The 24092-nt window shown below is 34.8% G+C and overlaps 1 protein-coding gene across 2 annotated transcripts in view; it reads right to left on the reverse strand.

Moving 5' to 3' along the window:
- Window positions 1–18498: 18498 nt before the first annotated feature.
- Window positions 18499–24092, reverse strand: part of LOC114491767 (sulfotransferase 1 family member D1) — a 39714-nt gene continuing 34120 nt past the window's right edge. For both annotated transcript variants that reach the window (XM_028506045.2, XM_036021485.1), the window contains exons 7-8: window positions 21638–21818; window positions 18499–19449 (exon numbers count right to left, since the gene is read on the reverse strand). In XM_028506045.2, the coding sequence (XP_028361846.1) occupies window positions 19337–19449; window positions 21638–21818 (294 nt within the window). In that variant the 3' untranslated portion in view covers window positions 18499–19336. The remainder of the gene's footprint in view (window positions 19450–21637; window positions 21819–24092) is intronic.

The following is a 24092-nucleotide window of genomic DNA, read 5'->3' on the forward strand; positions in this document are numbered from 1 at the left end:
GGAATCCTGGGAGCTGGCAGTAGTCCAGGAAGGGTAGGGCTAGGGAGTCCTGGAAGGGGAAAAATAATTTACAGGATATGATTAAAATATAGTTGTCAGTGACTTTATAGGCAGTTAAGATATGAAACATGAACTACGCACACACACACACAAAGGCAAGGCATGCTGTTTCAACAGCTGGCAGAGCCAGGAAGTGGTGAGAACGAAATGGATCAGGGTGGTAGCCATAACTCAGCCAAGTCAGAGATTGCATAGATTTGAATGTTCCCACAAGGCTTCAAAGGATCTGAAAAGAGTGCAGAGAAAGAACTAGAAGGGTCAGTGGATGAAAGACTGTTGCTTCTTTATAATGTATAAGCATGTCTCCTATTCATTTTGGCCATGGTGAAGTGTTATGTTATTTCTGTGTGTGTGTGTGTGTGTGTGTGTGTGTGTGTGTGTGTGTGCTTTCACCTGGAATAAACATGAGCTCCCAGTATTATGGAAAGAGCAAACATATGCTAGAGATGAAATAACAATTTTGGCAGGAGAAACAGAGAGGCTAGAATAATGGTTTCAGGAAGTATTTGCTTTCTTTTAGTCTAGTCATTTCTAAAACATCTTAGGGTTTTTCTTTTTTTTAAGTTTGAGTTTTTGTATTTTGAGTCAGATGTATAGAGAAGGAATGAACAAGGACGGTATGTGTGGAGGGGAAGAAATACTCTCCTGCTCTCTACTCCTCACCTCAAGCACCCTATAAGGTTTTATTATGCTCTAGTTTCTGGCATCAATCTTTTTGTTAAGGACATTTGTCTGAAACTTAGATACAACTGCAAGCACCAACCCCTTGCCTTGGCAATTATATCAGTGTAAGCTTGGGAAAGTCAAAAAGCTCAGAAAGAAACCGGCATACTCTTTTATAGGTTTCATTTTACTTACAGATTTTTAAAGAAATTTTAAAGACATATTTGTGTTTATGAAAGACCTTGCCTTTACCAACAGATTACTATTTAATTTTTTGCCAGCAAGTGTTTATTTTCTAGTTTGTGTGGAGGGTAAATATATGTGTGAGAGAGAACAAAAAGAAAGATGTTAATGGGTGTCAGATTTAGTTGCATTTTGTTTCAGTTGTTGGAATCTATAATCAGTGCATCTGTTATACGATTCTGAAGATCACGAAGATCCATCAGATATTAACATGAATCTGACTCTCTTTGAGGATTTTGAACATATGATTTTTCTGAGATATTCCCTAAACTAGTTCACTTTTTGTGTTTTCTTTTGACCTTGTATACTAAGGTATTTTTTTTTTTTAGTTTTGATGACACATAAAGACATCAGCTCCCTCAAATCACCCCCCCTTTCCTGCTAACCATGCAATCAAATGACATGGTTCAAAGAAACAGGTTCAGTACAGTTCTACCATCACCAAAAACAAAAGCGCAGGGAATTATCATTTCAATTGGATACACAGTTCTGCTATTAAAAATTAATCTTCAGTGTTTGTTAAAAAACAACTGAAATATGCAAGATAATAATAGACATCTAAACAAATTGAAATCAGGAAGAGTTTGGAGACCTTGTGCTGTTCTACCTCAGATTCCCTTAAATAAACTTATCAGTAAAACAGACTATTGCACTATTTCAGCCACAATTAGTGAAGCTATGCAGAACAGCAGCAGGCACCCTGAAATCAGTGGGAGAAGCCTAATGGGTAAGAGAGTTGACTCTAGAGCCAGCACACCTGAGCGTTAAATCCCAAACTCAAGTTTACCTGCCGTACCTCCACAAAAAAAAAAAAGAAGAAGAAAGACAGAAAAAGAAAGAAAGAAAGAAAGGAAGAAAGAAAGAGAAAGAAAGAAGAGGGAAAGGAAAAATAGAGAAAATTCTTTCAAAAATATTTAAGACTCATTTAGATAAACTCACTTTAAAGTCATCTTGTAACATTAATACATGCATCATAAAATAACAAGAAAAAAATTGTGAAATCTCATGCTGTAGCTTTAAGCCATGCTATTGGGGTAGCAAAAATAAAGGTGTGTCAATTAGGTCAATTTGTTGCATCAAATATATGAAGGATAAGAAAACACTAATAAAGAAATTTCCATACAATAATTAGGGTTCTGTTAATCTTATTTGCTTATTTGTTCTCATAAAAATATACACACTGATAAACATGTATGTACATATGCACTGACATAATGAAAAGATTCTGTACAGAAACCACACTGTAATTGGGAACTTTTATCAAAGCGGCAGGCACAGCACACCATATCCACTGCATGGCCTGCTTCTAAATGCCAGTCTTCTCACTGTGTTTACCAAATATTTTTGAAAATAAATATGTTGTAAAAAGGATTCCACTTTTTGAATAGTATGAACAGCCTTTATAGGTTGCAACAGGAAATAGAAAAGAGGAAGGGATATGGCAGCTCCCCCTTCCTGGGTAGGCTGTAGCAACCTGCTTTAATGTTATTCTGCTTTATTAGTTCTTTTTTTCATATGGTGAACAAAATGTTAGGAGTCTTTTCTTGTTTTTGTACTGAAATATTTATGGTATGATTTTAGGTGCTCTTGATGAATATTTCCTGAAGTTCCCAATTTAATTTTATTCACTTTTCATATAGAAACTATGGTATCCAATATACCTTTGTAAAATAGCCTAACATTTATAGACATATTTTAATTTTTTATTATTTCCCTTATAAGAGGATAAATTCCTTGAAGACAGGGACTGTGTTTTATGCTTTAAAAAAACTGCATACTTAAGACAAACACAAACAAATGCTAAATGCATACTTCCTTTCTATAAATGTATTGGTGGGGAAAAAGACCTCTAAATTTTAGTCACGCATGCTTATGATGCACATGGTGCACATTTTTTTCACTGCATATTTTAAAAAGATACCCTCAAGTTGTGAAACTGGTATTACTGAATAAAGGCTCTAACTTTTTCAAAGAGCATGTTCAAAATGGGAAGTGTGAAAAACTTTGTATCTGGAAAAGTTATTTTTGTTTATTTGACACAAGACAAAAGTGATCATAGTTTTTTTTCTTCCTAGTGCCCTTTTACATTTGTAGGAGAAACTTTTTATTTTTCTAATCTAGGAGTATACATCTAATATCCTAATGCCTATGTTCTCCAGATTTCTTTGGTCTTATGGCAGGAGATTCTGCATGTATACAATTTTTCTCTGTTATCATTCTTAGGAGTCCAAAGAAGAAACCAGCCTTTCTTGCAACTATGTGCTTCCATTTAAATGCTTGAGCATGGAGCCATCTTTTCCCACCTGTGGTAGAAATAATAGTAAGAGTCACCTCCTTGATGTTTTGGTGTAATCATACTTCACTGACCTGAGCAAACTGAGATTAGAATGGAGATGAGTCTGTTTTTCTTTGAAGGAGAGTTATGTTGACAACTGTGGAAGAAAAGGGACCAAATATTAACATGACATGCCCAAGGGAAGTCTGCTTGGTGACCTTGCAAACTCACAGACCCAAAGTAACCACAAAGGATGACCTGAAATTAAAACTTATTAACTAAAAGCAGTTAGTGATGGGTAGTCATGTCCTAGACTGGTGTCTTCTCCTAACAAAGGTTAATCTTTATCCTTAACTAAGCCTGTCTGTTGTGTTTTTGCAACTAAAACATACCTCTGGAGTGTCAAGATAACTTCCTTTTTCTGACACCCAGAGCACAATCTCACACCAGAGCAGAGACACAGGGGCCCTTCATTGGTATCTTGTTCTCCCTCATACCACCTCCATGTGCTGCAAACGTTCACTGTTAAGTGTGGTGTACTCACCAATGTCTATCCATTTTAGATTCTATCCTTTCCCAGAGATTTTCCCACTTTGTTTTCTCCCACCCCCCTAATCTGTCACCAACGTATTTCATTTGACCCCAATATGTCTCCTCCTTTAACTATAATGTATAAAATAAAGTGAGAAACTGCCATTCTCCAGAGCATATCTCAATCTTTGCTTCCTGGCAACTGTCATCAGTTTGGCTCAAATAAACTCACAAAAATTCTCTACAGGTTTCAATGGTTCTTACATTGACACATTAGTCACCAAGATGCTTTCTCCTCACTTTCCTACTCAGAATTGAAGAATTCCCTCATCTGAATATGGACATCCCTGTGAAAAAGGTATAGATTGAGCTTTGCCCAAATCCCCCATTGTCCTTTGTTGGGTGACAAGGATAGCAGACTATATCGCTTTAGATACATTTCATTATAAATGGAAGATAATAGCTGTGCTACCTCTTTGGGGCTAGTGGGCATGGTTTACAGGATATATCCTGATTTGTGCTGTAGCTAGGGAGGTGGTCCCCCTGGGTCACTCAGTCACTCATGTGCTGACTGGGGATGGCAGCTAAATCAATGTAAACTATACAGAAAACAGGAAAATATAGCTCATTGTGTGAAGAGTTGGAGATGACGACATGGTGGAAGCTCCACTTCAGGATTTAAAACTAATCCCAGGCACCCCTGAGGGTGAGGGGAAGAGCCAGGCTGCCAGTAGTGAGACAGAGCAGCTATGTGAGGAGGAGTGAGGAGGAAGAGGCATGGTGTAGCTTGTAGAGGAGCCATGCTGCTGGTTGTAAGGAGTAGCTATGTAGTTTGTAGGGACTCTTCGGTCATGTGGTCTCATGTAGTAAGGGAAACAATGGCGTGTTGCTCTCATGCCTTCTTTAGTTGACTTAGAAGTCATCAAGGGTTCTGCCTTGCAAGACATTGACCTGCTGCTTTGCAGACCTGGACTTTATTTGATTCTTGGGACTTAGGCCTTTTCTGGACTTCACCATGATCCAGTGTAAAACAACACATACTTTCCTGGACTATAATATGGAAGCTGATGACAAGGTACCCCAAATGCTGAAGATGAAAGCTGCTGTGTGAGAGAGGCGACTTTGGTACCTTCCGGAAGGCCTGGAGAACTATTTGTATGGCTGGCTTAAGGTAAGAATATGTGTAAATATTGCATTTGCTTTTGGCTAACACCCTTTTGGGGAACAAGTGCTGGGTCTTGTAGGAAAGGAGGGCTCTGAGCATTAAGTGTTCTGAGCCCCCCAAGATTGCAATATTGTAAATAAAAACCCATTCTTTCCAATAGTGATCACTGGATCATTCACCAAGTTGCCATGTAGATGGGCTCCTGTTGGCTCAGTTATACCTGCAAACGTCATTCATCTTTAATGAGGAATAAGAATGATAACAATGAAGGGCCATTGTTGGCTAAAGAAATATCCACAAAAAATAGATTGTTGACTGGGAAATAAGTGAAAATATCTAAAAATAGCCTGAAAGAATCTGGATATTCTTTCCTTTAATGTCATCATAAACAAAGGAATCCACTCTTCTATACTAGTTCAAAATCCCTTAATGCCAAAACTTGAGACTTATTCCTCATTATGAAGTGGATGCCTTTTAAGGTCCAGGCAATGGCACTGGGTTGTGTGGTGCAATATGAATTGTACCTGTTGGAATTATAGTGAGTACAACATGTACAACTGTATTGCTGATGCTGTGCATTAACAGTTATCCTGTCCTTAGAATGCACTTGGTGAATATTTTGATGAATGATAAGCTTTAGATTTATGTTAATAATTATACAGTTTTGTAACATATTGATGAAAGCTTTAGTCCTAGATATAAAGGAAAGGACAAATCTTAGTTGATTATACTTGGTAAATATTAGAATGCAATTAATCTCATATGTTTTATCTCTAATTATTAATATGACCCAAAGTCCAAGTAATCAGCCTTCAGTGAGAACATAGTGCAATGATGAGGTCTTGAATTTTAGTATCTAGATGATAACCTTGAGTTTAAAGCCAGATTCTTTCCCTTGTTCCTTTTTGAGTAAATACTATTAAAACTAAATTGACCACAAAAGTAAGTTCTCATATACAGCTGCCAGCAACCAAACCTAGTCTCTTCTTCCTCGGGCAATGATTTGTTTCATTAGTCAAGACAGGGTTCTCGGGGGCCATGGGTATGGGTACATGTTCTTTTTTTTTTCTTTCTCAGTAATACAAGTAAATTTACATAACAATAGAGAGTGACTGTCTCAGTACCAAAATTGTAATCTTGGGTGCCACAGGAGTGTTTATTTTCTTTGCTCTCAAAGAGAAAAGCCCTATTTGACAGCTGTGGGTTTTGTATCCACAGCTCTCTCTTGTGTTTTCAAAGTTCACTTTAGGCTATTTGTCTTTTAGAAAAGGCCTGCATTAGTGCCTGTTCTCAGTAACTGAAAGATATCTGAAGAGGATTTTTGCTTTGTGAAAGAAGGTGAAAATCAAAAATGGTGTTAAGCATTCTTTTCAGCCTTTAGACAGGCAGCAAGCTCCCTAAGCAGCAAGAGTGACCCTACAAGGTCCTTCCCTGTGAACTACATTCAGCATCAAGCCATCAGACCTTTGAATTGTGTCTGTGAGAACATGTGCTTTATGTCCATTTATTCTGTGCACTCGTTGGCAAATTGCTTCTTTGTTTTATAACATTTCAGCTTATAAAAGTTTTCCTAGAAAACTCTGCATTTGGATTATAAGGGAAATCTCTACTCTTGACCTTATCTTGCCCCTGGAGAAGAAAACAGCAAAGTCTGCAACCTGATGTCCAGACTCCATTTATATACTCTCCATATGACCGCAACACACATGCATGTACCTACACTACTCTTTCTAGGAAGAAATAGAAGACAAGATTTGATTTCCTGGGGCAAGAAAACACACTCACTCTGACTCATAAAAATACAGGATGGGTATCCCCACTCTTGATTACCATAGAGCTGAAGGGCTTGACTTGAAGATCATTCTTTCTCTTTTCCAAGGTGATGGGAAAAGCAGTTAGAAATGCAAGGTGATTCTTCCTTTAGTAGCAAGGGAAAAGTGAGCAGCTGCATTACTGCCTCATGCTTCTGCCATAGGTTTCTATTTCCAGGGGAAAAAAAACTACCTCAGGAAAACATAATGGTGACATATTCTATTAACATGTAATTTGCACTTTAATAACACAAATTTTACTTCATCATTCCTCCTCCCTGACCTCTGAAGCTTTGAAGATAATCCATCCCCATATCTGAACTTCATCCACTCTCAGCCTGAAGAAGTGCATAGTTGGGCAAAAGTCCCTGTTGAATGCGTTGCTTGGTGTAAGTTTTTAAAATAGAACATTTACTGGTTTGTATTTTAGATTGAGTAGTATCTCTTTGTGAATCTATAAAGAACTGAAACAAAATACTTTTCAGACAATTTTAAAATATAAATCTTTAGAAATTGTGATTTCATAGCTGAATTAGTCCTTAGAAGAATGTTTTGCTGTTTTTTAGATGTGTATTTTCTAAATTTTTATGCAAATTACTTCCTGCAGATAATTGTTACATTAAATGCTTTAGAAGAAGTGCTCTTTTTTAATCCTTCTGAGAATTGTGACTCTCAGAGTTGGATGAGGTGAGCAAGTGTCAAAGAGTAACTAGTCTAAATAGTCGCTTTATGACAGTATAATACAGATGATTGTTTTGATTTTACTTGCAAAAAATAAAGTCTGTCTTTTTTCTTTTAAAGGGAGTGATAATATTTTTATTTTGGTCTTAGTAAAATTAAGGGGATAAAATACATTACAGCTGTCAAAATTTCCAGATTTTATGTTAACTTGAGAACTGTGAGACTCTTTTAAAGTTTTGTATATTTTTAAAGAAATAATCAGCTGAGTTTAATTTTGTGTCACCTGGCTGCACGGTGTTTTACTTGACATGGTTGGTGAAGTATTCACCCTCTAAAGATCTCAATGTACTCAAAAATAGTAAAGAACATTAACCAGGAAATAAACATAAAATTTCCTGTAGTTGACTCTGACTTCCATAAATATAGGTGACTCACACATTTGCTATTCTGAGTATCATTTTTAACTTTTCCCAAAGAGCTGTAACTTTCTGAGACAGGCTTATTCCCCCATAAGGGGTAAATCTATACGAAGAACAGAATGATATATTAGAAGACATCCTTACCCCATGTCAGTGTTGGGTCTTTTGCCCAGGATGTAGTCAATTGCTTTATTTTGTCATGAGTTCATTTTTAAATCCCCTTCACCTTCTAGCCTACACCATTTCCAGCCAATTGTGTTAGAAATTTATGATTGCACATTTAGAACTGAAGATCCTTTCTAACCTGGAGGCTGTCACTTTGTTATTAGCAATAGCCTGGAAAATATTCTTTCATTTCTTCAATGTCAGTTTTCTAATTTACAAAACACTTACTTTGGTCAGGGTGAAATAAGATTTTATAGCAAATCAGAATTGCCTAGATTCAAATCCCAGCTCTGCTGGACATTGAGGAACTTACAGACCACTTCTGTACTTCCCTTTTATACTTGGAAAATGGGGATAATACTGCATCAAATTCATAAAAACAGTGCACACATTTTTTAAAAAGTTTGTGAAGCACTCAGTACAATTGTCCACTGGTAGCCAGCACTATACAAGTGGGAACTTTTATCAGTATTATATCTGTATTGAATTTCTAATCCAGTAGCAGAAAAGGCTAGAACAATGAGCAGTGACTAGGCTTAAATGTGCTGTTTAGTTGAATTCTTAGGGAGCCAGAGGCAGTTATGCTTACAAAGAGTATTGTAAGCACAGCAGTCTGAACTTAATTCCCCAGGAATTGCTATTAACTGCTGCCTTCCTTCTCAACTATGCTATCTCTATGTTTCTTTAGAGGGAAGCCCTAGAGATTATATTTAAATTTTCCATGTCTCAGAAACCTCCCTCAGGATGCCCACCAGTGCCACTATACACCTGCTCATAGGTGCATGTAAAACTTGAATGCATGTCTACATTCCTCCCCTCCTCCAATTCTCTTTTTAATTCTCTGTCCTTGTAACTCCCCAGCCTCCAGAATTCACACACCATAAGCATGCAGAGTCTCCATTACTCACTACATTGTATACATTGCTTTTGTCAAGTTTGCTCTCAGGAATTTTGAAGGCATTATAGTGCCTTGGACATGGAAGCTCTTATTATAGACACAGATGAAGAAATGTTAACTTTTGTTTAATTCAGAATTTATTTACTTTCCAAAGATAAGTATACCATAGATTGCTGAGTTAAATGATGGTTTGGATGTAATAGGCCTCATATTATAAGGATGTAAGCAGGACACACACATCATGGAAAATTGCTTGACTGTCAGAACCATATAGGCACAGATGTTATTTTCTGAAACTGTCTTAACTGAGGAGTGTTGGTGGTCTGAGAGTGAAGCAGAACATATGGCTTCATAATTATTTTATTAGAGCTTGCCTAACGTAAAACTGTTTCTTTTTCCTTTTCCCAGTTTTGCTCCAGCTGAATGCTAATAGAGTCTGGTTTCATGAGAACATTTTGGGGAGTGTTACTTCCAATAAAAACTATCACAACTCATCAGAAAGCTCCACAATGTTGAAGCCAGTGCCATTTCATATTTCATTTCTCAACTTTTGTGTGGTCCCTGCTTTTCAATTTTTGGCAAAATATGCATGAAATCTTTTAGTTTATGCCATTATGTAGTAGTTTTTAAAGCAGTTCCTAGGAATTAGAAAGAAAAAGTGAAAACACAAAACAAGAATTTTAAATGTGACAAACAAAATGTTAAAAAACATTTCCATAATAAAATAGAATTTATTACAGCACATATTGCATGGCTAATGAATGACATCAAAGAGGCCCTAGAACGAAAGCTGCATCTCCTTGATAAAACTATGAATTAATAATATTAATAACATTGCATTTGAATGTGCAACCATAAACCTGCTGTCATGTGGGTCTGTGATTAAATGTGTATTCTCTACATAGGTTTGAAAACTGTAACCCAGATATTAAAGCTGCAATGATATTATTCCAGGTTGGCATGGGCACTGATATCTGAGAGATGGAAATACAAATAATTTCTAAACAGAAAATATTTTAAATGTGAGTCTTTAAAAATTCCAATGTGTATGCTTCCTACAATTATTGCCTCACAATGAAATGACATGATACACAAAGAAAAAGTCCACTATAAAACAGAGATCATAGAAACAAAGTTACTGGATATAAATCTTCCAATATGTCAGGTGCTGGATATATCAGCACACTTACATTAATTATGTATAAAGTATTTTAAGAAATATAACATTAAAATTTAAACTATCAAGCCCTGGCTGGCATAGCTCAGTGGACTGAGAGCGGGCTGTGAACCAAAGTGTCGCAGGTTCAATTCCCAGCCAGGGTACATGCCTGAATTGCAGGCCATAACCCCCAGCAACCACACATTGATATTTCTCTCTCTCTCTCTCCCTCCCTTCCCTCTCTAAAAATAAATGAATAAAATCTTTAAGAAAAAAATTAAACTATCAAATTGACAACTTATGCAGCTATAAGAAAGGACTAAAACAAAATTTTAAAAATAAAATTGTTGAAATAAAATGTCCAATAAATAGGCAAGCAGCAAAATAGTAAAACTGAAAGCACTAAAAACTGAACAGTTCTGAAAAAGGACCAATAGCAAGAAAAAATATGAAAGAAAAGATTAAAAGATGTAGAATATCAGATAGAATGAGAAATTCTAATAAAACAGAAAAAAATAGTTTAAAAACTATATATGAGCATTACCCAGAAATGACAAAATGATGTGACTTTCCAGGCTCACAATATACAGGATATTGCAAATGGAAAATGTAGTTTGAGAACAAATCCCACATGTAGTCACAGTACAGTGAAGCTGCAAACAACAGAAACAAAGACAAATATTTTAAAAGTAAGAAAGAGAAAACATGTAAAGAAATAATTGGGGTATCAATAGATTTCACAAGCAATAGTGAAAGTCACAACATTTAAATTTTACAGGTTTTTCTCACAGCACTTTTGTATGTTATTGTATGGCCTTTGATCTCTGAAACATACTGTCCAGAGAATGAAAAGACAAGCCACAGACGGTGAGAAAATATTTGGAAAACAGCATAGGACTATTCTCCAAAATATACAAAGAATTTTAAACACTAAACAAAAAGCAAACAAACATCCCAATTCAAAATTAGGCCAAAACCTTAACAGAAACCTCACCAAAGAAGATGTAGGAAAAGATGTTCCCTGTTTCAAGGAAATGCATATCAAAACATCAATGAGATAGCACTATATACCCATTGAATCACCAGAATCAGAATCACTGACATTAAGTGATTGCATGGTGTAGAGGAACAGGAATTCTCATTCATTGCTGATGGGAATGCAAAATGTTGCAGTGGCTTTGTAAGAGAGCTGGCAGTTACTTACAAAAGTAAACATACTTTTAGTATATAACCCAGCAATTGCACTTCTTGGTATTTAAGCAAAGGAGTTGAAAAATTATGTTTACACATAAACATGCATGGGGTGTTTATAGCAACTTTATTCATAATTTCCAAAAGATGGAAAAAAAGAAGATATTCTTTAGTAGGTGAATGGATTTAAAAGAACTCCAGACAATGGAATATTATTCAGCTCAAAAAAGAAATGAGCTATTGAGCTATAAAAAGACAAGAAGGAAACACAAATTCTTTTTTACTAAGATATAAGAAAATCTGGGGAGGTTATACACTATACAATACCAACTACTGGGTCTGGCACAAATAACACCTTTTTTAAATTACAAAATCTTTTATTACAAAATCATAAGCATGTATTTCTATAACCTAACAATATCACACTCAAGCACACCATTTGACATTTTAGGTGAAATGTTCAAATTGCTATTCATCTTGTGCGAGACATTTAAGTACCCCTACTGACTACACAAAATCAGGCATTACTTCTGCCAGACCCTGTGTGTGATGTTCTGAAAAAGGCAAAACTGTGGAGAAATTAAAAGGATCAGTGGTTGCTGGAAGTTAGGGGAAAAAAAGGTGAACAGGCAAAACACAGAATTGTTAGGACACTGAAACCACTCTGTATAATACCATAAAGTGGATTCATTATACATAAGTATAAATGTATAAACCTATATACATTACATAAAAATATATCAAATACAAATGTATATATAGTAATGCATATACATTACATTCATACATGTTCTGTCTGAAAAATTCCAACTATTGTTAAAATAATGAGAATGGTTTGCATGACATCATTGTACTATGAAAAACAGAGACATTTATTGAAGAAGATACAAGATACAGAACACATTGTACATAGGAAAATGACACCTCAGTGCCCTTCAAAGTAGGCATTTGGGACCTCACACAGTTCTAGTCACCATCAGCTGCTCCATCGTATTTTCCTGAATGTCATTAACAATCTGTTATCTTTTCCCTTTGGAAGGGATTTTAGTTTTTGGAAAAGCCAGAAGTTGCAGGGCACCAAATCTGGGCTGTAGGTATGCTGAGTCACCTGGATGATTTGATGTTTCACACAAAAAAATAATGCATGAGAGACATGATGCATGAGCATGAGCAGGTGCATTGTTGTGATAAAGCTGCCAATCACCAGTTACCCTTAGCTGTACCCTTCTGAATTATCCATGGAAAAGTGTTTAAGCTCAATGCCAAATTTGATGCAGATTCATTGCTCTACTTGCTCAGTTATTTTGAATGAGATGGCCATGCAATACACATGCTCACTCAACCACATTTACTGCCCCCACTGACTAGTACAGTGAAGTCATCACTGATCACACATACACATTACAGTCCACAGTCCTTGGCTTCCAGGTGACATCGATGCCATGCAAACTATTCTTGTTATAGTAACAATGGCTGGACTTCAAGTATTCAATCGATGAGAAATGGGTCATTTAAAATATTTTAGTAGGTTATTGGCTTGCTAATAAGAAAAGTGTCTACACATTATGTAACATAAGATGTTGCTTTGAGCAACCACCTATAGTCTTAATCTTGACTTAATTCCTTATATCTCCATTTTGGTTTTAAAAGGGTCATGGGACTATATTTAGAACGAGCCTTTGCCTCTAGAATTTGCCTTTTGATGGTGGTGGGCAGCCAAACCCCACTTTGGTTTGGTAACAAAACTACACATTTTCTAATAAAGATTGAGAAAATGCCAAACTCACTTTTTCAACTACAAATTTCAATAAATTGAAATTTTCTAGTGTCAAATTAGAGCTTTTGAGGTTATCATAAAAGTGAAATTCATTGGGAGTAGAACAGGACCTGCTTGTCAAAATGATGAGTTTGCAATATTTATAAATACTTTTCACATAATTTGTACATCAAATGTACATTTCAGATAAGTCCATTTGAACTCTTCCATATCAACTAAGTGCATATATAGGCAATATTTAATATTTTAAAGCCCAAAGTGTACTTTTTATATTGATTAAATCAAGTATTCCAAATGCAGTAAATGTCAATGTTTTTTGACTCAAAACACTGGTGATGTTATCTAAAAACTAGCTGCATATATATGAGAAAAAGAAGCAAGAGTTATTAACTCACTCATTATTTGGTTGTGAAATTTCCTTATTATGAAAAAACACAAGATGGCTTTCTCATTTCAAAATTGTTTATTTCTATTTTGGAAGAATAAATTTCCTATTTTCATACTTCATTTGAGTAGATATACAAAGTTTAACAAATCAAAGGCAATGAAAATATACAATTGAAGTAATTTTACTAAGGTAGAGAACTAGTTTAAATTATTTTTGACATTCTATACTTAAAAGATGGTGATCTAAAATTTTGAAATTTGATGCAAAAACAGCACTTTTGAAATATGTAGAATATTTGATTTCACTTTGGAGAATGCCTTGACAACCTGAGAAGTAGTTCTCTAATGTATGGTAAAGGTGCATGTAACTGAGATGAACAAAATAAACAATGAGCTTTGTCTCAGAAAAAAAGGAACTGATTTACTGCTTCTGGCTTTAAAGACTCAGTCTCAATTCTACAGCGTGGATATATTTCTTTTCCTTTTGGAACAGTCTGAGCATAAATTTGTATTTTACTCCTGGGAACTCAATCTCTTTAATCAGCATGCCTTACACTGCTTTTGTGTTGAGATTAACAGATAAATCATTTAATTACTACTTTACATAATTGAATAATGGGAGGCCTTTATTAAAAGACCACCAGGATGCTCATGGATATTATTTCCTTTATTTGCTATTCTACAAACTATTGAGAAAAATATTTGATCCAATCTTACTTTAGTCAAGCTCATCATAGAAATTTGTTCAAATTACTTCTAATTATTTTTAATATTTACCTGTAAGTATCACAAGACTATTAAACTTTTGAAATGAGAGCATATTCTTCTCTCAAGTCTCAGAGCTGAGTGAGCCCTATGAACAGGCAGCCAAGTGCCCAGTGACAAAAGATGCTTTCCTCTATGAAAACTCCCTTTATCACACCCCTTAATCAAGCCTTAGAACCCTCTTAAACTGCACCATAATTGATCATAATTGGTTTGCTTTAACTAAACTATCTCAGACTGTAGTTACATGGCTTTCTCAAAACTGTTCTTTTCTTAATTATTATATTTAAATTTGAGGATACTTATAGATTCACATGAGGTTACAAGAAATAATACAAAGATCCTATGTGCCTTGTTACCGAGTTTTTCCCAATGGTAATAACATCTTGCAAAGCTGTAGTATAATATCAACACCAGGATATTAATAGTTAGGATACAGAATATTTCTATCACCACAGGTTATCCTTTTATAGCTTCACCTACTTCACTGCAGTCCCTTCTTTAAATTCTATCAACCACTACTCAGTTCTTTGTTTCATAAATTTTGACATTTGAGAATTTTGTATCATTAACCTTAAAAGTAAAAAGTCAAAGTGAGGAGAAATACACATTAATTTGAAATCAAAGGATTGCAGTCATGTAATCACTAATTCAGGCAGAAACCCAAATAGTGTTCCACTTGCAAGGTGAAGTCAAGGAGTTTTACAAGAAAGGGAAAAAGAAACAATTGCATGAATAGAGAAAGGAATTTCTATTGATGTTAACAAGCTATATTTCTCCTGAGCTATACATGGTTGTTTACTGATTCTAAAGAATGTTCATAATCATTAGTCTTTGTGGTCAGGATGTCTACTTTTTCCTGTTAGCTTTACAGTTCTTTATAAGATAATGCTGATTTAGACCAGTCCAAAGATTATTTTTCACCAGACAAATATTCAACATGCTTCAAGGAGTAAGACATGCAAAGCATTTCCTCTGGACTGGTGCTTCCAATTCAGTTTTAGAATGGCTCTATTTATTTCACTTTTTACAATATAAATGAAAAAATATAGTCTTTGATATATGGGGATTAGATGTCATTCTCCATATAAATTCCTGGAGATTTTTCCAAATTGTTTGATGTTTCTTTCTGTGGCTCAGTAGTGAATCTTGGATAAAAGCATTTGGTCCACTGCTAAGAATGGTGAATGCCAGAGGGGAAAGGGCTATTTAGCAAGTACTCTGATGTAGGCCAGAAGCCAGAAGAGAATAGGTCTGACTAAAGGGTAGATCATTATACATGGGAGTTCTTACAGAAGCCATCTAAATCTAGATAATATTGTAACAAAAGGTTGGTCATTGTTGGCAATATTTTGAGAAAATGCCACCAGTTACAGCAACAGACTTTTAGAGTAGATTCAACATGTGACATAAAAAATAAAAGAAATTTGATGATTCTAATCTTTCTTGCTTTAAATGATCAGAATTAGTAGTGTTGACCCATTATTTTGAAAGTTAATACATCTAAAATGAGGTATTCTGACATTATGACCTATAAAATTATGTGATTTATAAGATTTGTCTCCAGTAGCATGCATGCACTCCACAGAGCACCATAATCAATAAAATGTAATCCACTTGCATGTATGTGTATGTGTATATATATTATTCAATTATATATTAATATAGATGTAATTATTATATATAATATATAGATGTAATTATATTCTTGCATTATATATAATATAAAGGAATATATAATATATGAATATATAATATTAATATACACAATATATATGTTAATACCTTATTCATTTGTATATTTGTATATGTTATGTATATATTTATAAAATATATAAGAATATATATTCATATATAATATATAAGAATATATTCATGTATAATTGAATTATATCTATAACTGTATATATTATTCAATTGTATATGAATATTTTTATTATTTATACTTCTCTTTCTCACTGTTTCTGTTTATGTATATAGCAATTATATATAATTATATGTGATAATAAATATAAAGAGATTGAACTTTATTCCAATACAATTTATAGACTCACACTGGCATCCTTACTTTGTCCTTGTGATAGGGGAACTCAAAAAGAATTAAAGATTTTGTTTTTAGTTGGTAAGTTTAAGTTATTAATGCATGTTGAAAGCTGTTATTCCAGGAATTGGAATACATGATATAAGTAACTCCAGGAGGTTGACAAGCAATTCGACCTTTCTTGAACGGAGATGGTATTTGAGCCATTGTCTTCCAGGGAGGGAACACCTGTGGCACAGGTAAAGAATTGTTGATTAGAACTTCTTGCCATGATGGAGGTGTAGATAGATACACTTTGCTTCCTCCCACAACCAAAAGAAGGGAGACAACAAATTTAAAAACAAAAAACACCCAGAATGGCCAGAAAATCAAACTGTATGGAAGTTTGACAACTAAGGAGTTAAGAAGAAACATTCACCTAAACTGGTAGGTGGGGTGTAGGAGTATAGCCATGGTGGAGAGGACATGTGACAAGGTGGCAGAACAGGCATGTAAGGTGGTGGCTGGTGGACCAGATGGTCCTATATTGGTGTGCAGATAAACCAGGAGGAACATCTGGAGGATGAGACAGACAGCACAACCCAGGGTTTCAGTGTAGGAAACTAAAGCCTCAAAACCTCTGGCTGTAAAAACCTAGGGGAGTTGCAGTGGTGGGAGGAACTCCCAGCTTCACAGGAGAGTTCATAAGAGAGACCCACAGGATCATAGAATGTACATAAAGCCACACAGTAGGGAATCAGCACCAGAAGGGCCCAATTTACTTGGAGGTAGTGGGGGAAGTGACTGAAGGTTGGGTGAGAGAGCCAAGCAAGCAGCATTGTTTCCTCTCTGACCCCTTCCCCACAGATAGCTCAACAATGTAGCAAAGTGGGTTGTCATATCCTAGCAAATACCTAAGGTTTTGTCTCTTACAATGTAACAGATGTGTTGGACAAAGTTATATGTCCTAAATGAAAAAAAGATCAAAACTCCAGAAAAAGAACTAAGCTACAAAGAGATAGTGGACCAACCTGATGTTCAAAACATTGGTAATCAGGATGCTCACAGAAATGATTGAGTATGGTCAAAAATCTGAGGAAAAAGTGAAGGCTATACAAACTGAAATGAAAAATATATAGGGAGCCAACAGCGAAGGGAAGGAAACTGGAATTCAAATCAACAATTTGGAATAGAAGGAAGAAATAAACATTCAACTGGGACAGAATGAAGAAACAAGAATTTAAAAAAAATGATTAGAGGCTTAGGAACCTTTGGAACAGATTTAAACATTCCAACATCCAAACCATAGGGATGCCAAAATAAGAAGAGGAAGACCAAGAAAAGGATAACTTATTTGAAAAAATAATGAAGGAAAATTTCACCAGTCTGGAGAAGAATATGGATGTTAAGGAAGTCCAGGAAGCTCAGAGAGTCCCAAAGAAATTGGAATAAAGGAGAAACGCACCAAGGCACATCATAATTACATTACCCAAGATTAAAGATAAGGAGAGAATCTTAAAAGTAGCAAGAGAAAAGGAGAGAGTTACCTGTAAAGGAGTTCCCAAAAGACTATCAGCTGATTTCTCAAAAAATCTTTCAGGCAAGAAGGGGCTAGAAAGAAGTACTTGAAGTCATGAACAGCAAGGACCTACAACCAAGATTACTCTATCCAGAAAAGCTATCATTTAGAATGGAAGGACAGATCAAGTGCTTTTCAGACAAGGTAAAGCTAAAGGAGTTCATCATCACTTAGCCCTTATTATATGAAATGTTAAAGGGACTTACTGAAGAGAAAGGAGAAGATCAAAACTATGAACAGTGTAATGACAACAAACACAACAATCAACAACTGAACCTAAAAACCAAAAACAGAAACAAAGTAAGGAAACAACTGGAACAGGAACAAAATCACAGATATGGAGATCACATGGAGGGTTATCCGCTAGGAGGGAAACTAGGGGAGAGTGGTGGAAAAGATACAGGGAATAATAACCATAATTGATAGTTATGAAATAGACAAGAGGCAGTTTAGAATAGTATAGGAAGTGGAGAAGCCAAAGAACTTACATGTACCACCCATGGACGTGAACTAAGGGGGGGAAAGCTGGTGGTGGGGAGGTACAAGGCAGAGGGGGATAAAGGGGAAAAAATGGAACTGTAATATTTTAATCAATAAAATATACCTAAAAGAAAAAGAAATACATGGGGAAAAATAGTTGTTGATCAGCAAATAAAGAAATACTAGGAAAATCATCCCCAGACTGCAACTCATCCAATTAGACTTTTTACCAAACCCCTTATTCACAATTTCTTCTCCTTATAAAAAGATTGGCTTGAAATGAGCTGTTAAGATGTTTTTGAGAGTACATAACCCACTGTTTTATCAGATCAGTGGCATCTGAATAACCTCCCCCCCCCAATAGACAATCAATCCTTGTCTCTACTTAGTGGCTCTGGTAGTGAAAGGCAGCACAAATGCTGATTTTTCTGGTTTCACTCATGTCAGATGATCATGAGTCATGTACGATGGCACTACAAATATTCTGAGGAAGCAGAATTTCTAGGAAGACAAAGGAGTTGACAGTGGCACTCTCAATTGTTGTTTTAATTGAGATGTAATTGATGTATAACATTATATTAGTTTCAGGTGTACAACAAAATGATTTAATGGTGTATATATTGTGTAATGATCACCACAACAAGTGTAGTTATCATCCATTGCCACACATAGTTATCATTCTAAGTTATAACAAAGGGAAATTAAAGTCTTTTGGGGAATATTTGGTTCCATTCAATCTATCATGAAGACTCAAATATCTTCTTTGCAAGTTCGAAGACCCAGAGCTTGAATTAAAAAAAAATAGAGCGTGTAAATTTAGAATTTTAAACTTTATTTCATTTAGCCTTTAAGAACAGTGAAAACTTTGTGGAAGGTAGTTACAATCATAGAGACAGTACTGATTTTTCATATGTAGACTTTGAAATTCTTTGAATATTCTATTGAAAATCACTAGCATTATTAAATGAGGAAATGTCACATATGGAGTTTTCTTTCACCAAATGTTCAAAGAGATATTTTTCTAATTTAAATGCCATCAAAGGTGTTGGGCAAAGAGCACTTATTTCTTAGATCTCTGATCGAAACTTCAGTGTAGACTCTCTCATTTTCTTTTCATAATCTTCTTCAAACTTCTCATATTGGGCTACAGTAAACTTGTTTTTCCAGTCTCCTGCAATACCTGAAAAGAAAGATAAATGGTAAATTTGAGATTACTTTCAAAGTTCTTTCTAAGATAAGTTTTAATTTGAATGATCACTCTTACATTTTTAAGTTTTTAACTTTAGAATATATTTGTTCCACCACTCTATTCCTTAACTCCTACTCCCACTTCCAGACTCTTAGACCTTCTTAGTTTTCCAAAAATTCCTATGAATTTTTCTTGGATCTCATATAAAGAAGAAAATATATTTTTAAAGATTTTATTTATTTATTTTTTAGAGAGGGAAGGGAGGGAGAAAGAGAGACAGAGAGAAACATCAATGTGCAGTTGCTGGGGGCCATGGCCTGCAACCCAGGCATGTACCCTGACTGGGAATCGAACCTGCTACACTTTGGTTCGCAGCCTGCGCTCAATCCACTGTGCTACGCCAGCCAGGCAAGAAGAAAATATTTTAAGAAGCTCAAAGAAATGTCACTGGGAGAATACCCAGTATATCAAATCTTTACTCTTTGGCTTTAAGTGATTTGTTAACATAGGATAGAGAGAATTTTTCAGTCTTTTTAAACCTTATTTTTCAATGTCAAATGATATTTATTTTAAAAAGTTGTATGATCAAGTAAGATTGGAAAATTATTGGGTTAATAGTAATTGAACATATCTTTATTATAGGATTGTTCAATCTTCAAAATATTAACCATATTTAAAATCTCAAAGGAAAGATACAGGACACCGAATTTGCAATAAATATGTGATAAAACAATGCCATTTTCATAGAATATGTCCAAGTAACCCAGAAGATATATCTAGAAGCTGAGGATTTCTCAACTTTGGAATTTTATTTTCATCTGCACTCTTGGCATTTGAAGCCAGACCATTATTATGGGGGTGGTGTGGGATTTCTCTCTGCATTGTACCATGTTTATCAGCATCTTTTGTTTCTACACATTAGATGCCAGTTACTTACCCCTATCATGATCATCAAAAATACCTCCAGATATTGCCAAATGTCTCCTAGGAGGTAAAATCTTATGTCGTTGGGATCCAGATATCCCCAGCAATGCTTATCTATGGTGTACTTACTTTTTCAAAGAAAAATCTCTAGAATGCATGATGACACATTGTAATTAAATTTACCCTTAATAGTTCCCTTTGTAGGCTCTCACCAAAACACCTGTTTCTCCAAAACTGTCTCAGTTTGGATGATTCATTCTCTCTTTCATGTAAGATTTTACATCTCTGACAAATGTCATATGTTGAGTATGCCTTGCCTCTCTAATTGTGGGCTTGAATTTTTGACATGCTTTGGCCAATGGACCTTGAATAGGTACAATATATACCACATCTGAACAGAAACTTTTAAAAAGCATTACAAGTTTCCACTACCTCACTTTCTCTATACCATAATGTTGGTGCATCCCACAAACCAGCAGCTCTTTCAGCCTGGGTTTCAGAAAGTGAAGGCACAAGAGGTTAAGCCCATAAGAGCCAATGAACACTGATCAGACTCAAAAAGAGCTGAGCACAATTGCAACAGCCAGAGGTGATTAACAGCTACCAATATTAAATGAAAGTTAATCTTGTGGTTTTAATCCACTGAGATTGTTGGAGTTGGTTTTATAATATAGCTGACTAATACATAGACAACTAATAGAGTCTGTCTTCCTCTCTCTCCCTCTCTCTCTCTTTCTCACAGCACACAATTCAATACAACTCATATTTATTATTTATTAAAGTACTATTTTGTGCAAGATGATAGCTATACATTGAGTTCAAAGCCAAGGATGCAATGACTTACCATAATCATAGCAACAACCTCAAAATGTTGACACTTTCCCTCAATTTAAAATGTCTAACATCATGTAAACTTGCTAACTGCCACCACAAAATTTCTAAGGAATGAAGAATAGATATCTAGATAATTCAGACAAGTGAAGGACATTCTTCTGATATAGCAATTTGTGTCAAGACTCATGCTTCTTGATATAGAGGCTCCTGAGTAAACATTTCTTACTAGAGACTTGTCTTACATGTTAGTGTTACAGCAATGATAGTTTCTTCACAATAAATTATTTTCTCTTAAGTTTTTGCTTCCTAATTTTTCCCTCAATCTCTTTCCATTTCTCATAATGATGCTCCTATTAATCCACCTATTCTCCCTTTCATGTGACTGGCAAAATCTACAGGAGCTAAGATATGATGTTCTCACCCTTTCTCATGAAAGGAGACACAGTTTGATCCATATCAAATTCTGGCATAGTAGTATAATTTGCACAAGGATTCTGCTTCATCACATCAAAAGAACTATGATAGAGGATTTTATTCACAGTTTCTTCTGGCAGGTCTTTCTCTAGAAACTTTAACAACTTCTGAATTTCACGCTTTGGATCCTAAAAGAATATAAAATCAAGGCAATATTTCAGGTAGATCTAGTCATGAAGTAGGCAAATACATTCAATTAGGTTCTATATATGTCAATATGGTGGAGGATATTATTTTATACTTTATCCACATTTTCATTTTGCATTCCCGGGTACATATTCTATTCTTGATTGTAATAGGCAATCATCTGCTGTAAGAAATATGTTTCAAAAAATGCAAATTAAAATATTGAATTAATATTTAACCTTTCACATTCAAAAATAGAATTAACTTACAGAATAACAGATGGCAACAAAGTAAGTTACTATTTTCTAAGTTATAATTTACAAAATCCCTCAGTCTGTTTCTTTTTTTTTTTTCATAGCTAATATCAAGAACAGATTACCTACTAAAATTTTAGGAAGAATTAATACAAATCCTTCTCAAACTCTTCAAAAAAATAAAAGAGGAGGGATCCATTTTAATCTCATTTTGTAAGACTAACATTTCCCTGATATGAAGCCATACAAAGGGAGTATAAAAAAAGAAAATTATAGGTTAACATCTCTGATAAATATAGATGCAAAATACTAACAAACAAAATTTAACAGCACTTTTTTTATTAGCAAAGCATCTATAATGTTTATTTCATTTGTATCCTGTTTCTTTTTTTTCCTTTTTTTTTCTTGCACTTTTAAAGGAACGTACAACCATGATCAGATGGGTCTGATCATGGGCCTTTCACCCCTGGTCCCAGGAGTGAAAGGATAGTTCAACAACTATAAAGCAATCAAAGTGATACACCACATTAACAAAATGATGGATAAAAATTACATTATCTCAATAGATACAGGAAAAGCATGAGATGAAATTCAACATTCTTTTATAATAAAAACTCTCAATTAAGAACTTAGAGGGGCCATGTCTCCACACAATAAATGCCTTATATGACAGGCCTATATCTAATGTAATCAGTGATAAAAGCTGAAAATAATTCCTCTAAGATTAGGAATAATTGTTAACTACAGTTAATAATATTGTATCATATATGTGAAAGTTGTTAAGAGAGTAGATCTTAAAAGTTCTCATCACAGAAAAATTGTAATTATATGTGGCGATGGATGTCAACTAGAATTTCTGTGGTGATCATTTCACAATATATACACATATTGAATCATTATGTTGCACACCTGCAACTAATGTTATGTCAATTAAATATCAATAAAAGAATAGGTTACTTATCTCAGAGAGTTCTCTTATAGTGGAAAAAAGATACCCTTTATACCTCTCATACCCACATAGATATTTTTTAGATAGTATGAAGATATTAAGACAAAGTGAAATAAAATCCTGTCCATTTTCCAGCGTAAAGAATGATAAGGAGGAGAAATAGGCAGCAATGAAGAAAAGAGGCTACTTTGATGTATTTATTATGCTTTTTTCTATTAATTAATTAATTTATGTTGATTATGCTATTGCATTGTCTCCATTTTCTAGTTATCTATTTATTTATTTATTTTTATTGATTATGCTTTTACAGTTGCCCCAATTTTCCCCTTATGCCCTCCTCCACCAAGCACTGCCCAGTCCCTCTATTGATCTCCCCTCTTTCTTTCATGCATATAAGTTCTTTGGCTACTCCATTTCCTATTCTTATTCTTAACATCCTCCTGCCTATTCTGTAACTAATAGTATTTCTTAAATCCTGACCCTTTTTCCACATTCCCCCATAACTCCCTCATAGGCCAGCATCTCAATGTTCTCCATATCTGTGATTCTGTTTCTCTTCTGCTTGTTTGCTCAGTTTGTTTTTTAGATTTAATTATTGGTAGTTATATTTAGTGCCATTTTAATGTTCATAGTTTTGATCTTCTTTGTCTTAAATAAGCCACTTTAATATTTTATATAATAATAGTTTGGTGCAATATCTGTTCTTTGATTCTAAATGATAGCTTTGCTGAATAGAGTAATCTAGGTTGCAGGTCTTTGCTCTTCATCACTTTGAATATGTCTTGCAAATTCCTTATCTCCTGCAAAGTTTCTTTTGAGAAACCAGCTGACAGTCTAATGGGAACTCCTTTGAAGGTAATTATCAGCTTCTCTCTTGCTGCTTTTAAAGTTCCCTCTTTCTCTTTAACCTTGGGCATTTTAATTATTATGTGCCTTGGTATGGTCCTCTTCATATCCATCTTGTTTGAGACTAGCTGTGCTTCCTGGACTCATATGTCTATTTCCTTCACCAAGTTAGGGAAGTTTTCTTTTATTATTTTTTTCAAACAAGTTTTCAACTTCTTGCTCTTTCT

The sequence above is a fragment of the Phyllostomus discolor genome, chromosome 1, assembly GCF_004126475.2.
Source record: "Phyllostomus discolor isolate MPI-MPIP mPhyDis1 chromosome 1, mPhyDis1.pri.v3, whole genome shotgun sequence".
Taxonomy (NCBI): Eukaryota; Metazoa; Chordata; class Mammalia; order Chiroptera; family Phyllostomidae; genus Phyllostomus; species Phyllostomus discolor.